This window comes from Suillus fuscotomentosus, assembly GCF_016647785.1.
Source record: "Suillus fuscotomentosus strain FC203 chromosome Unknown F5891scaffold_23, whole genome shotgun sequence".
Lineage (NCBI taxonomy): Eukaryota > Fungi > Basidiomycota > Agaricomycetes > Boletales > Suillaceae > Suillus > Suillus fuscotomentosus.
In genome coordinates this window covers 93,455-107,846 of record NW_024539535.1, presented here as the reverse complement: position 1 = coordinate 107,846, position 14,392 = coordinate 93,455, and the positions used below count along the sequence as shown (strand labels likewise).

Here is a 14,392-nt window from a genome sequence, read left to right as displayed (position 1 = left end):
GTGCATAGGGTATCAATTATCATTTCGTCATCGTACAGTGGCAGAGTAAGCAACCGTCGGAGCAACGCCAGAGCTCAAACTAGCAGAAGCCTTTGCATCTCGAGCAGGTTCTGCCACTCAACTATTCCTCCTTGACTATCCTGTCTTTGCCATGCTGTTTCCATGACTTGCAAAGTCTGATCGATGTTGCCGAAGCCATCGCGTTGAGGTTGTAACCGTGCCTTCAGAAACTCGCGTATTATGGGGTCATCCGTAAGACACCCAGCCAGGCATATGGGGAATACCAGACAACGGTCAATATTCGACGCGGGCAGCCGGTTCAACAACTGAACCATGGCAACTATCGACTTCACGATTTCGGACATTCCTGCAACAAAGTCGTGAGCATTGCAAACTCACGTATTAATTTCGACTCGCCTGGGATAGAGTCGCTGAGCACTGTATGTAGGTAGAGGATAGTTGCTTCTTGAAAGATATCAGCCACTATCCTTCGAGTGTCATCCGCAGGAAGGGATGTGCCCACGTATCCAGTAGGTGAATTTTGTACATTGCCATACTTAACAGCCATTGATGCTAATTCAGGATGTAATTGCGTCTGGTCCGCCTCTGCTGGTAGCACTGTCTCTGTTTGGGTACGAAGGTGTCGCTCGATTACGTCCCCTCGCCGAACGAGCTCTCTCATGTTCAAAGAACCTTTACGAAGTTCTTGCATCTTCCAGTATGATAGTGTTGCTATCTCCGCGATACCGAGAAGTACTTCGTCTGGACAACCAGTTAAGCTATCCATACGGAGAGCTGAATCGTCACCGATGCCCTGCTGCGTTAAACCCCAGTAACCCGATCCTCCGTGGAACAATCGCCGGTATAAGGATAGATGCTTTGGCGTCGTTTTCAGGGTTAGGGTCGACATGATATCACACCACTGCGTGCTTTAAGTGAGCTTAGTCTGTGTATAGTGCCGGTAAAGTCACCATTGTCGCTTTCAGTGCCAGTTGCGATGCCTCGTTCATGTTGATCACCATCAAATTGGGGTTGTCGTTCGCCGTTATCCCCGTCCTCACAAGCCATTCGCTCGCAATATCCAACATCGGGCGCCAATCTGTCACTCCACCTGACATGAGCGAGAAGCTCAACATGAGGATGGCTGCATTCGCGTCTGACTCCCTAAGCGTCGTCTGTTTGTTCCTATAGATCTGTTGGTGGGCACTATCATAAAATCGCATTGCCGGTGAGTGCTCCAGGATGGGATTTGGCACCTCGAAACCGTGGGCGATGCGAATCAAACCGAAGTGCAATGATGCTAATGCAGAGATGGCGTTTGCCACTGGGCCCTGCGGGTGTTGCAATACAAGCTATATAATGGTTAGTGACTAAGTATTAATTTTTGTAGGAGAAAACCTTACTGAATATGTTGTATTTGCTACAGAATTGCCAGTAAATGCATACTGCAACTTCCGAATATGCTCGAAATAATAAAATACATGCTCCATCTGTGTCGATGGCACCGAAAGGTCATACAGGTCTTGGGTGGCGGTATTGAATTCAGGATTAAAGTGCATTTCCCCCATGGGCGATGGGCGGAGGGTAAGGGGGTCTGCAGGGTTGATCGAGGATTTCAGAGGAAGATTAATGTTATACGGAGGTGACTTCGATGCCAAACCTAAAGGTGCGGCCGTCAGTCTCCGCAGGCTATTTTTCTCATCACAAAAAACTCACCGAATATGGGTATCACGAATGTGTCACCCAATGAATCGGCGCGCATCGGTATCCCAAAATCGTTGATTCGAGAAGACCCTGAACCACTTGCAGATCCCTGAAATTGTTGCGAAGTTAACACAGATGATGAAGAAGCTGACGTAGAGGATGATGCCACTGCACTGGCTTGCGCTGCCGACACATTGGATTGACCACGGATGAAGCGTGTTAGCTGAGCTCTGATACCAGCATTGTAATCGTCCACAGCTTTATTGTCCTATAGGATAATGAGATGATGGTAAGGAAGACGCGAACTATGCTCACCAATATCCATTTTGGGGGCTCCCATCCCAGACAATCTATACTTAGCCGTTTACAAGTCGAACATGAGTTATCCTCTCGCCGTTCGTCGCATTCCTGTTCAAACACCAGCAGTCAACACGCATGGACGACTTTGTTTAAGTTGAAACGTACCTGGCTCCGCAGGCGACACGTCCTATATATGGATGGTACGTGTTAGTACAGTGGGATGGTCTGAAATATGTGGTGCGCACCAACATCCCCCTCCTCCCCCTGGGAACACTCCGCGAGATTGATTGTCCTGTAGGATGTTGAGAGACAGTGGGGCACAAATTAAAACATGCATGGTAAATCATGGACGGTTTTGTTTCAGTCAAAACGCACCATCCAGTGCAGCCGAAGTGGTTTGAAACGGCTGGGGCGCCTTGAGCTAGTACTGGCGTCATAAGTCGTTTCAGCTGCCTTTTCCGCGGCTGCAGATTTGTGAGAATCGTTCTCTGCAACCTTCCTTTCCACATTCATTTCTGCGATGAGCTCATCAAGCCTCTTCATTTCTGCCTCAAGCTTATCTACTTCTTTCACACCCCACACTGCCAAACTAGCTTTTTCAGCGTCTTCTTCAGCCTTCGTGTCCGCGGCGGTATGTTGCGCATCAGGATCAAAGTGAATAGGTGGATTAGCTGCGAGGCAAAGCTCCCGAACCTCGCACAACGTCCGAAGGCAGGTCTCCAAATCCTGGAGGCACCAGGCTTTCACGAGCCACTGCTGGAGTTTCTGTCTCATGAAGACAGTCACAATGGAACGGAGATCATCATCCCACTCCGCCAAAGAAAGGTGATATGCCCAGTGAGTACACGCATAGTCGAGTGTACCCGAGCCCGCTTTGCACTGATCCTTGAGAGCATGCACATTTGTCACGATTTCAGCCACTGCACCCAGGGTTTCTATGCGAGAGTCATACTCTAGGGTCGATGGGCCCAGAGTTTGGTCACTTCTGGGAGATTCAAATGCCAGAAATATTGGGAAGGCCAGGAGGACAGGCAGGGATTTAATGTTCGCTAGGAAGCGGAAAGCGGGCAGGATGTTAGCCGTGGATAAGTCGAGATGCTGTAAAATCTGCCAGGTATGGCAGAAATATAACAGAGTTGATTTCGTACGAGGATCAACCTGAAATCCCGTATACTGACGTTGCATGATGTGCCAGAGCATCGACAAAAATGGCAGAGGCTCTGGCGGTGAATATATGGCAGATGACAGAACTTCCACATTGTCAAAGGCACGGAGCGAAACGGAGCTGCTTTCCATTGCTAACTGGGATAAATGAGAGCAGAGAGCGTTGTCGTTTGGTAACTCCTGTATCATAAGACTCAAAGACGAGTAAGCCAGCAGACGATGAACCACAGCTTCAGAGATGAGCTGCTCTCCGCAGCGCAGAGGGTCGGACAGGAAGTCGCAAAGGGATTCGTGACAAATTTGCACAGCGCCGTCATGACCATCCGAGGTGCAAACCAGAGGTGACAATTGAGACAATGCGGAACGCATGTCAAACTTCGGGTTTGGTCCTCGGTTAAGAAGGTCATCTAGTTGCGAACATGACAGCATGCCAGCAAGATTCGCAACAATTGTGAGATAAAGGTATGCTTGCCCCGGGTCGTCGGCTGTGGATATGATGAATTTGTAGAAGTCGTCCATCGATGACTCCGAAGATGATAAGGGGTTGAAAGAAATGTGATCAATGAAATCCATCCTCTCTGTGGGGTCATGGTCAAGGCTTTCAACGAATTTTACGATGATGGATCCTGTAATGAAGTGGGGTCCTACTCTATCCACCAGACGGCCAAGTACCTCTTCCGGTGGCCACGGCTTGCGACATTGAAGACGGTGGCGTTTGTAAATCTTATCGAAAGATTGGCAAAGGAACGATCTGACATCCCTAGTGATGCCAGTGAGGTCCAGAGCGATGTCCGATATCATTGGAAAGAGATGGCGCTTGATCAAGACTCCTTTCATATAATCACGACTTGTGAAGAAGATGTGAAGGCCCACATCAACCATATGGGAGAGAAGTCGAGTAAGAAGTGAAATGAGTTGGGGCACTTGGTCTTGACACTGATCTATAGCATCAATAACGAATACCCTTGAAGGAGAGCGCCAATCAATTGCCTCCAGAGGTTCAATGAGGAGCCGAGCGAATTGCTCGTGCAAATCTCGAGAAGGAGAGATTATACCAGGATCGCTGTCCAGAGTTTTGATTATTTTTTCCTTCGCCTGCGGTTGAGATAGCCCAAGTTGATACGCAAGCGCAAATACGAGAGAACGTGCGTTTTTGCCATTTGCATGCCTGCGAGAGAAGAAAAAACTACCCGCCAATCTATTTTTCTGTCTGAAACGACTGGCAAGAGTGTATGCAATGACAGATTTTCCTGTACCGGCAGGTCCGTGTAGCCATGACATAGTATTACCGGGATTCTCAAAGTTCGCTTCGAGCCTTTCGACGAGGCAAGCACGATCACTGCCTAGTTGAACCACCGGTAGAGGTCCTCGACAAGGCGAGTCAAATAAAGCACCGAGGGGTGCAAATCTGCAAAAGAAGGCCCAGGTATAGTCTTGACTCGAAGGTTCCAATGGGGGAATAGGGTTCAGTAGCTTGAGTGTGTACAAGGTCTCATGTTGGAGGATCGCACTCGACCGCACGAAATTACAGATCCTGCAGGCGAGCTTAAGGGTTTATCAATGATGATGAGAAAAAAGACCTAAGATACGTGACCCATACCACTATATCATTGCCCATACCCATACCTGTTCTAGGCACAAATGCAGCAGAAAGCTAATGATTAGTGTCAGTCAACGAAGACGGACGGATCACAAAGTATTACAGGTAGATTGAACAAATCATTATTGGAGTAATTTGGTAGCGTGTTCGGATTTGAGTTGGGGTATGGCGGTAGGTATTCCTGTGATCAATCAAAGACACAATCAATCCGCAGTAAGCTCACATGATGGGGATCGGAAACGTACACAAGGAACTTCCGATACCGGCAGGGTTTGGGGAGAATGTGATGCGGTAGTTTCAAGTTCCAGCTTTGATATCAACGGCAGCCTGTCAGTTTCACAAATGTCGACGAGCGAATGGCAACGCACAATAGGATCCCACAGCAAGCCCCTCGCTCGGTAACGTACAGTTGAATCAGTTGCAATGTGGTACGACATGAGACGCCTCCTGTCAATGGCTTTGGACATCGTCCCGCTGAGATTTAATGTCCAACATTCTCCTCGCTTCGACTGAGCTAAGCCGCGGAAGATGGTTTCGTGCAGGAGTGCGTCTATACGCTTCCAGCCTTGACGTTTTTGCAAGATCGGAAGCACCGGCGCAAGGTTGCAGCGAAGCCTGAATGCCTCCTCACACCCTGCATGGAGGTGGATCGGGATCAAGCTCTTCTCGTGGAGCGTGAGCGGTATGTCGAAAGCTGAATAGATCGCCTCAAAAACATCACGAACGCGAATGCCTTTATCACGCTTCACGTAGATATCCCATTGCAAGGGATCGCACTTGAAGTTGATGGTCATATTGGTCAGTTCCTCGTCTGCGGCCGGCATGTCGAGATCGGCATCAGACAGGGGCGTCTGTCGAATTCCATACGAGGAGTCCTGCATGTACTCGATGTCATAGGTAGGAAAGGCGATATCGAAGTGAAGTAATAGGTTAGGTCGAGCTGGATGGAATGAAAGTAGTCGCCAATTGATATTCGGTGCGGGAACGAAGGAAGGTGACGCTGAGCTCGATGTATACGGACTCATCTCTGTAAACTCCATGTAGTAAGTATTTGCGCCATCATATGAATCCAAGATCTCGAACTCCTCACCACTTTCAGATGTGTCACGTAACCTCGGGCTCAAGTGGGACCGCTCCGGCCATGGCGTACTGTTGGGAAGTGCAGGATACAGTGTTGTTGCACTGGACGCATTACTAGCTGCATACCACGACGTCCCGGTGGAACCGGACGCCCATAGGGCTTGCGCTTGGCCCACGAGTTGCCGGGAAGAATCGGGGAGATGGGGGGAAGTGGATCTTGAGTATGGCGGCGGCAGCGATGACGGCAGCGAAATATAGTTCGCCGGGTTGGGGCGAGGGCGAGCTCGCGGCAGAGGTTGGGTGATCTTCCTGCGCATGGTTGTCTGGGGGAGAGATAACTTTGACTCTGATCTGGGGGATCTTGATTTGTATTTACTGGTGGACTTCGCTTCAGATGATGGAACTATCTCGTCGACTGCGGGTATGGCAATTATACTAGAAGAAGCACCAGGTGCGACTTCCGGGTTAGAGGATGATGAGTCCTGCGGAAAGTCTGAACCTGTCCCGGTGGGAGAAGTACCTGTCTTTCCCTTTGATATAGATACTGCTATCCTATCTATGGGGCCCATGGTATATGTCCAGAAAACACAAGATGGCGGTCAGTGTCAGCGTCCGCGTCAATACTTGACTCTGATGACTGTTCGTGCAGCGTGCCACAATCACCAACTGATTCCGCATTTGGCAACCAAATCTAGATGTTCGGGACATACCGATCCAAAATTTCAGTTGTTCAACGACCTCAACGAACTCAGCAGAGGCTACGATGGCGACGCACGCACTTTTTGAGTCGGCATCGGGATACGCCATCTTTGATGTAAAACTTCATGAAAACATTGGCTCGCGTGTCAAAGCAGTTCAGGACTCCATCAATGACCTCTCAAAATTCGGCAAAATGGTCACACTCGTCAGTTTCTCGCCATTCAAAAATGCAGCGGACGCTCTCGAGAACATAAACGACATCTCAGAAGGTACGTACAACTGGACCCATTCCTCGTGCTCACAGCAATTTCAATGATCCCCAGGTATTCTCAGTGATCATCTCAAATCCCTCCTCGAGCTCAATCTCTCGAAGCCTAAAAAAGGCTCCAAGATAATCCTTGCAGTCTCAGAAGTCGGACTGGCAAATGCCATCTTCGAAAACCTCGCCATAAAATGTGATGCCTCTGAAACTTCACAGGAAGTCCTTCGCGGCATCCGCTTCCATGCACCAAAGCTTCTCAAAGGCCTCGATGCTACCGACCTCATCAAAGCCCAACTTGGTCTTGGCCACTCCTACTCCCGCGCTAAATTGAAGTTCAATGTCAACCGTGTGGACAACATGATCATACAAGCCATCGCCCTCCTCGACCAGCTCGACAAGGACGTCAACTTGTTCGCCATGCGCATACGAGAATGGTATGGCTATCACTTCCCCGAACTTGTCAAACTCGTCCCAGACAACTACCAATACGCCCGCATTGCACAATTCATAGGCGATAAGGACACTTTGAATGAGGAAAAATTACCTGAGCTCACTACTCTCTTGGAGGACGACTCCACCCTCGCACAAAATATCCTCGACGCCGCCCGCGGCTCAATGGGCTCATCCATATCCGAAATCGACATGCTCAACATCTCCGCATTCGCAACCCGCGTCGTTTCCATCGCTGACTACCGTAAATCCCTCGTTACCTACCTAAGCGAGAAAATGAACCTCGTCGCTCCATCTCTTACTGCGCTATTGGGAGAACGGATAGGCGCACGATTAATCAGCCATGCGGGTAGCTTGACGAATCTGAGCAAGTACCCTGCTAGTACCGTGCAGATCCTTGGTGCAGAGAAGGCGTTGTTCCGGGCGTTGAAAACCAAGGGCAACACCCCCAAGGTTCGTTACTCCATCCCAAGCGCCAATCAAGCTAACTTTCAATACAGTACGGTCTGCTATACCACTCCTCCTTCATTGGCCGTGCAGACCCCAAGCACAAAGGCCGGATATCCCGGTTCCTCGCAAACAAATGCTCTATTGCCTCCCGGATAGACTGTTACTCGGGTAACTCCCATCTCATCTTCACACACTCACCCCTTACTAAAAATACCCAGATAACCCATCCGCAAAATTTGGCGAGGCCCTTCGCACACAAGTTGAAGAGCGTCTCAATTTCTTCGAGACTGGTGCACCACCGACCAAGAATGTCGATGCCATCCGCAAAGTCCTCGATAGTCTCGCACTAGACTTGGAGGATGATGAGGATGAGGATATGGAGGATAAGCCAGACGCTCAGATGGATGATGCAGAGCCTATATTGCCATTGATTGACGTCACGCCTAAGAAGGATAAGAAAAAGAAGAGGTCGAGAGATGCTATGGATGTGGACGAAGCGGACGAAGAACCTGCGGAGAAAAAGGTGAAGGTGTCCAAGGAGGAGAAGAAGGCTTTGAAGAAGGCAGCCAAAGCAGCACGTAAGGCTGAGGCTGCTGCTGCCGCTCCTCATGTATGCTTGAGTTTGTCGAATAATCGCGGTCTTGGCTAATTTTCCTTCTTCAGAATGGCACCTCTGAGAAAAAAGAAAAGAAAAAAGACAAGAAAGAGAAGGAGAAAAAGAAGAGCAAGGCATGATATGATATCTGTGGTATACCTTTCCGTCCGGGTGTTGTCTTTTTTGTATTTCTGCTTTCATAATCGTCTTTACCTTGATGAATGGTTCTTGCGACATCAACGTTCCGTTCGGGTTAGAATTTGGTGCGATACTGACTCGTGCAATTAACTCCAAGCATCACTATTCGTCCCCTCGTCCCACTACCCTCCATTCTGTTCAATTCTAACATGGTGGTTTTCCGCTGCCACCGCCCAACGACCAACTTGCGACACGTATCTGACGAGTACATCCAGTGGACGTGTGCATCCCCCCGCGTGTGGTAAATCGATAGCGTTGAACGACACTAGCGACCGACGAATTTGCGCGTTTCACTGCAAATAACAGAACGTCCTCATAGTCGAACCCGTTTTCTTGTATATCTTTATGGTTGCCCATATACCTTGATAAATGTGTAAGTTCGTGTTCGTTTTCATTGACACCCCCAGTGTGCTAGTACTATAAAGCAAACATGCACATTACATAACTGCAGTAACATATAGTAAAACCATGCGTTGGTATGATTTCGAGTCCTGTCCAAACATGCCTACATCTTATGAAAATTAGCAACACATAGGGTAAACTCTGTCAAATCCCGTTCTAAACAACACACCACCTACACTCCAACTAATGCATCTCCACATTCGCAGCCTGCAGCACAACAACCGCACTTGGGCACCCAGACACTACAAATGCAGTTGCCACATCCCCGATCGTCTTACTCATCACCTCATGCCCCACCGCTCTATGCTCCTCCACAAGATCCTTCAACTCAGCATGATGGTCCTCCACTGCCAGTCGCTTCGACCGTCCAGTAACAACCAATACCCGTTGGCACATAGATGCACGCTGGATAGCAGCATGCAGCGGGACGGGAGACGCGAGGTTCGTGAAATCGATCCGCGAAAGCGCGGCGCGCAATAACCCAGTTGTGTTCACATCTGATAAATTGCGGCCCGCATATCGTGACCAAATGATGCTGTCGGCTGTTTCGGACTGCATGCGCATTTGGGTGTTGGTCTGCCCGTAGACAGTGTCTGGAAATGCTATTATCTGCATCATCGATGATGAAAATGATTACTCGGTTCATGCGGGGAAGGTGGTCGCACTCACTGATGATATTGTCAATCCTTGTTGATGAGCAAGTGCGAGTGAGTTGGTATCAACTTTGACATCAGAGTGGGCCGTAGAAGGTCGTTCGATTTGCATATTTTCAATCTCGCGTTTTTCCATCTTCACCACTGTTGCACTGATCCTCGGGTTCGTACAGAGCTGCACCACGAATTCCAGCGCAAGGCGGTCATCGGGGCCGCCAAAGAATGGAAGAAAAATGTGATACGAGCCGCCTGTCTTCGCACCCGTGTTGAGGTGATTTCCAGGATCAACAAACAGGGCGACGTCTGTCTCACTTTGTGCGAATACCCCACGTACAAACTGCGAGTGAATGGCAGACGCAGACTTATCCCTTGATGTACCGAAAATGACCTCGAAAGGGTTGTGATCGAACTTCTCTCGCCGTAGCGTCGCGCCTTCGCTTGTTTCAGCAATGCTAGCGCAAGGTGGCAACCACGGGAGTAGTATGAGCTGAGATGCATCTTGTTTGGCATGATCCACAACGTTGCAAGCAAGGTCATCGTGCGGCACGATGGCGAGCGATGACGATACAGGCAAATCATTCAGCTCTCCAAACATGCGGAATATGCCCAGGAGCGGATCGGTATGGATAAGCGTATCTGCAGTGGATGATTTCATCACGGCCGACGCACGATCCGAGAGCTCGATGAGGCGGAGTGCATTGATGCTCACTTCGGGCCTCCTGTACTTCAACGGAGCTGGGTCAGATGCAGCAGACATTGGTACAACTGAGGAGAAATCTGGTACAGGAGGACGGATGAGCTGTGTGAGGGCCATCATGCACGGCATATGTTCGAGTTTGTCGAGAACGAGAGTAAAGCGATACCGCCAGGGTTGCTCCTCATTTATAAGAGATTTCTTGTCTGCATCAAGATCCCCGCCCTCGTCGTCACGAGTTTTGGGCGGAGCCCCGCCTGAAGTGGCGATGACACGCCGTTCTGGAGGATACAATGCTCTGACGAGTGGGGTGGTCATGAACGTGAGTGTCAAAGCCTCTAGCACAAACATGGAGAAGACTTTCGGAGACAAAACGCCAGCGGAGAGACCGACATTAAGCACGATTAGCTCAACGAGACTAAGTGACACGAGTAACACAATTTAGCAGACAAGAATACCAAAATATTTAGATACTTACCCCTTACAGCTCATGAGTGATCCAATTGTACTGGCTTCACGCCAGCTGAAACCAGACAACCTTGAAGCAATTGTACATCCACCAAACTTGCCCAAGAATGCAAGGCATGCGATGGCGATTGTAAAAGCCCAAGTGATACCTGCAACACGCAAAGTTATATAAGAAAAATATATAACAAGGCGACTTAGATGACCGACCATCATCAAGGAGTCCAAGATTGGTGTTCAGCCCTGACAGGGTAAAATACTGGAATGCATGAATGACCAGACAGGGGACAGAGATGATGAACATACCAAAGGCAGAAATATGATGGTGACCATATCTTCCAGCTTCTCCGTCAAAGCAATGGCGAGACCGCCCTCCCTCGGTACAATAATACCGGCTAGGAATGCACCTATGCGCGATGACAAACTGAAGATTATATAATAAAATACCAGCGCTCACCGAAAATAGCATTGACGCCCACGATATCCGTAAAGAACGCACATGCCCAAAGCAAGATCATAACAACAGTCATGTAAAACATGGTAGGACCATCATCTGTACTGCCTGTAGCTCTGGCAAGCCAGAGCATTACTCTCTTAACGACCAATAAAAGAAATATTGTGAATGCCACGCATGTGAGTAATACCCATAGGGCAGTAAGACCGGAACCAGCGTTGACGAGCGCTACACTGAGCGCCAGGAGAGTCCAACCCACGACATCATTGCCTACGCCAGCTGAGAGAACAACAATGCCAACAGTGGTGTCCAAGAGTTTGAGCTCAGTAAGAATACGACACAGTACGGGGAAAGCGGTTATGGAATATGCGACGCCGGTGAACAGCATGAAATGCGTGAACTGGACGGATGGGTCGATGAAGTGGTGGTACAAGGGAACAGACAAGGCAGAACCGAGGCCAAAGGGCAGAGCCATGCCCGCAAGCGATACAATAGCTGACATGCGAGCATTGCGCTTGATGACACTGGCGTCAATTTCGAGACCTACGATGAAGAGAAACAGGCAAAGGCCAATATTAGCAACGAGAGATAGGTATGGCAGTGATTGGGAAGGGAATATATGTTGGGTAAAGCCGGGTATACGTCCAAAGGCCGTTGGGCCTGTGTAGATTTGTCCGTCAGATAAAATTTCACGCAGAAGGTAACAGGATTACTCACCCAGAAGGATACCGCCGAGCACCTCGGCGATAACTTTTGGCTGCTTCATCCTGCCTAAGCCGAGAGAAAGCAGCTGATCTAACATTATAATGACACCTGAATTGAAGTGAGATCATGCCAAGCGATGGTCACATATGGCATACGCACCAACTTGGATGATCCATAACCTGAGCGGGTCCGAGACATCGAAAGCCGATGGATCAGAACCAGTAAGCAAGCCACCCTATGATGTAGACGGGCGTGTTCAGCACATGTTGGTTGTAAGATGGAGAACAAACCTCGCCGGTGGCCTGTCTCTTCTTGAGACCGTCGAAGAGGTTGATAATTGTGTCTGAAAACTCTGGCATGGGGGTGTCAGAGAGAAGTGGGACTTCAATTACGGTGGCATATTTATCAGCCTGGTGGCGATTTAAGTCAGTACTAAGCTATTGACTGTGGGCGCAGACTCGGATATCGGCAAGGGGTGTCTGCCAGTACCAGGGGTACTCCGATATATATTCAGCATTCTCTGTTCGTGTTCTAGATATTTCTAACGCTTTGATGCGGCAGCTTTATATCCACGTGAACGTATGATACTTTAAACGAAGTGGGGAAGATTGCGCCTGAAACAATTTCCTTTTTCTCACAAGGTTCAAGCTCAGGCCATATGCTTTGACGCCACCAGCTGGGACAGGGTAACATCTTATTCAATGCTTGTGCCACGATGCACTCTACTGCGCCTTCTAAAGTTCTACCCATAAGCCTAGCGCGGTTCTTTCGAGCATGAATTCGTCACTTCTACCTACATTAAATGCTGATCCTGTTTGGATTGCCCATACTAGTACACCTTCAAGTTCGCACTAGTAGGCCTGGAGGCTCGGGTGGCGCAATTAGCGTGACAGCATGCGATTGCGATCTATTTTGCCATCGACTCCTGTCGCCATATATTACACTCTTGTTCGCGGAAGACTACAAACAGGAACTTCGAACGCAAAAAGTGGGAGTACTGTAAGAGCAACTTCTTCTCATATCATGGCTCCACACAGCAACCAACCCGACCCGTCACCGTCATCCACAAGTTCAGGACACTTATGCGAACTCACTCGAATGAGAACTATCTGTCACCGGGTACAGCTGGAATCGCTTTGCCAAGCGATATTTCGCCATCGCCTTGAAGACATGCGCTATCTGGTAACATGTCGAACTGAGTCTGGCTGCTGCTCCGCGTAGGTAGGGGTAGGTGTGCCGTACCCCCGAAGCACTGTGACTGTAACAGAGACGGGTTCAAACATACCAAGCTGGAACGGGGAGAGGGTGACGATGGAAAGTGGCAAGAAAATGGGCGAATGGAAAAGTTGTTTCTCATCTCTGTCATTTCTTCCACGGCGGGTAGAGGATCGAGATGAAACTTGAGTTCAGGCAGCTGGGCCTGCGGTGACCAGAAGACGTCAGGCCCAGCTGTTTTGGCTCGCACCGGCTTGTACGGTTCACGTACGATACCCTTTCTGACGAGAACGGAGTTATCCAGTGAAGGCGAGACTACGTTGTAGGGATCGCGACCGGATGAAGCTAGAAGTTAAAAGGTGTGAATAGGGCGCAATCCCTCGAGTTAAAGTATACTAGTCTCTAATGAGCCCTTACCTTGTTCCTGATCAGCGATAGCATGACGATGAACTATCCGCCATGTCCAAAAAATACACGAGAGTGCGAGGATAAAGACAATACTGATCACTAAAATACGTGTATGATGAAGTTTCTATTTCATTGCAGAGAATGACTTACCGATGATTGTAACGATATCCCCAATACAGAGGGTCGTACCGCTGGAAACAGGCTGACACCGTATGCCATCATGGACGGCGCGAGCAACAGGGGCGGTTTGTGGAGTCATCATGAGGGCAACGGAACTGAAATACTAGTATATACAAATTGCGATGTTAGGAGGACAGCAATCTTGACTGCGAAAGGAGTGGGTGACACGCTCTGCGTAGAGGTGGTGTGCTGGTTATGATATGAACGGCGACTTGAGAGGAGTCTGACTTGGATTTAGCCAAGAGCGACCGCGGTCAGCCTCTCTAGCATAGAGGGGCCCTTCAAGTTTGTGGTATGATGATCGAAATCAAGATTCAGACCAGCTTGGCTGACCCTGGCTGACCTGGACACAGGCAAGTAGTGTGCTGCAAGTGATTAGTAGTATCTACAGAGTCATAGTTGAATGAAAACAGCATTTGAGAAGAAGCCACTCGGTGCCACTTGTACCTTGGGTTCGAATGAATGAATGGATTTTTGATTGGCCGCATCTACGCTCACATGAGCTCAGGTACTCAAATACCTCGATGGCTCAATTACAAACGTTATAAGGCTAACTACGAAAGCCAGGAACAAACCATTTTTCTGGAGGTGCTCGTCACGTGCGCAACACAACAGTTTCAAGTTGCTACTATGTAGCAGCAAACTAGCAGCCTAGCAATGTCTCCAAGTGGCAAACATGCTTAATTCTCGTGCCTGCTAGTTGTGGAAGCACTC

The 14,392-nt window shown here is 49.0% G+C and overlaps 4 protein-coding genes across 4 annotated transcripts; 1 reads left to right on the top strand and 3 right to left on the bottom strand.

The window, feature by feature from the left end:
* Positions 1-74: 74 nt before the first annotated feature.
* On the bottom strand, positions 75-6,417 carry F5891DRAFT_1223647 (fungal-specific transcription factor domain-containing protein; the record flags this gene model as incomplete). Its single annotated transcript, XM_041369462.1, has 13 exons — positions 75-367; positions 400-922; positions 972-1,352; positions 1,404-1,660; positions 1,717-1,972; positions 2,020-2,112; positions 2,170-2,191; positions 2,250-2,296; positions 2,380-4,713; positions 4,769-4,822; positions 4,872-4,949; positions 5,014-5,076; positions 5,137-6,417. The coding sequence occupies 13 exons, from the start codon at positions 6,415-6,417 to the stop codon at positions 75-77; spliced, it is 5,682 nt and encodes a 1,893-aa protein (XP_041226658.1).
* Positions 6,418-6,585: 168 nt separating this feature from the next.
* Positions 6,586-8,542, top strand: F5891DRAFT_1144827 (uncharacterized protein). Its single transcript, XM_041364984.1, has 5 exons — positions 6,586-6,816; positions 6,871-7,712; positions 7,760-7,877; positions 7,928-8,319; positions 8,373-8,542. The coding sequence occupies exons 1-5, from the start codon at positions 6,612-6,614 to the stop codon at positions 8,442-8,444; spliced, it is 1,629 nt and encodes a 542-aa protein (XP_041226657.1). The 5' UTR covers positions 6,586-6,611; the 3' UTR covers positions 8,445-8,542.
* Positions 8,543-8,868: 326 nt separating this feature from the next.
* On the bottom strand, positions 8,869-12,367 carry F5891DRAFT_1029878 (Sodium/hydrogen exchanger family-domain-containing protein). Its single transcript, XM_041361552.1, has 9 exons — positions 12,166-12,367; positions 12,035-12,110; positions 11,888-11,983; positions 11,174-11,830; positions 11,023-11,123; positions 10,927-10,975; positions 10,730-10,868; positions 9,574-10,669; positions 8,869-9,513 (listed from the first exon to the last, which is right to left on the bottom strand). The coding sequence occupies exons 1-9, from the start codon at positions 12,232-12,234 to the stop codon at positions 9,088-9,090; spliced, it is 2,709 nt and encodes a 902-aa protein (XP_041226656.1). The 5' UTR covers positions 12,235-12,367; the 3' UTR covers positions 8,869-9,087.
* A 170-nt stretch (positions 12,368-12,537) lies between these two features.
* Positions 12,538-14,213, bottom strand: F5891DRAFT_1029875 (uncharacterized protein). The gene is made up of 3 exons (XM_041361551.1): positions 13,649-14,213; positions 13,508-13,597; positions 12,538-13,435 (listed from the first exon to the last, which is right to left on the bottom strand). Exons 1-3 carry the CDS (start codon positions 13,758-13,760, stop codon positions 12,981-12,983), a joined length of 657 nt encoding a protein of 218 aa, XP_041226655.1. The 5' UTR covers positions 13,761-14,213; the 3' UTR covers positions 12,538-12,980.
* Positions 14,214-14,392: the final 179 nt, after the last annotated feature.

Bases quoted from the DNA above. Each gene is read 5' to 3' on its own strand.
- F5891DRAFT_1029878 (XM_041361552.1), bottom strand. From the start codon at position 12,234: ATGCCAGAGTTTTCAGACACAATTATCAACCTCTTCGACGGTCTCAAG. The intron at 10,670-10,729 runs GTAAGTATCTAA...CGTGTCACTTAG, and splicing joins TCACTCATGAGCTGTAAGGG to TCTCGTTGAGCTAATCGTGC. The intron at 9,514-9,573 runs GTGAGTGCGACC...TCGATGATGCAG, and splicing joins AAGGATTGACAATATCATCA to ATAATAGCATTTCCAGACAC.
- F5891DRAFT_1029875 (XM_041361551.1), bottom strand. From the start codon at position 13,760: ATGATGACTCCACAAACCGCCCCTGTTGCTCGCGCCGTCCATGATGGC. The intron at 13,598-13,648 runs GTAAGTCATTCT...CACGTATTTTAG, and splicing joins GGATATCGTTACAATCATCG to TGATCAGTATTGTCTTTATC. The intron at 13,436-13,507 runs GTAAGGGCTCAT...TTTAACTTCTAG, and splicing joins TATCGCTGATCAGGAACAAG to CTTCATCCGGTCGCGATCCC.
- F5891DRAFT_1144827 (XM_041364984.1), top strand. From the start codon at position 6,612: ATGGCGACGCACGCACTTTTTGAGTCGGCATCGGGATACGCCATCTTT. The intron at 6,817-6,870 runs GTACGTACAACT...AATGATCCCCAG, and splicing joins CATAAACGACATCTCAGAAG to GTATTCTCAGTGATCATCTC. The intron at 8,320-8,372 runs GTATGCTTGAGT...TTCCTTCTTCAG, and splicing joins CTGCTGCTGCCGCTCCTCAT to AATGGCACCTCTGAGAAAAA.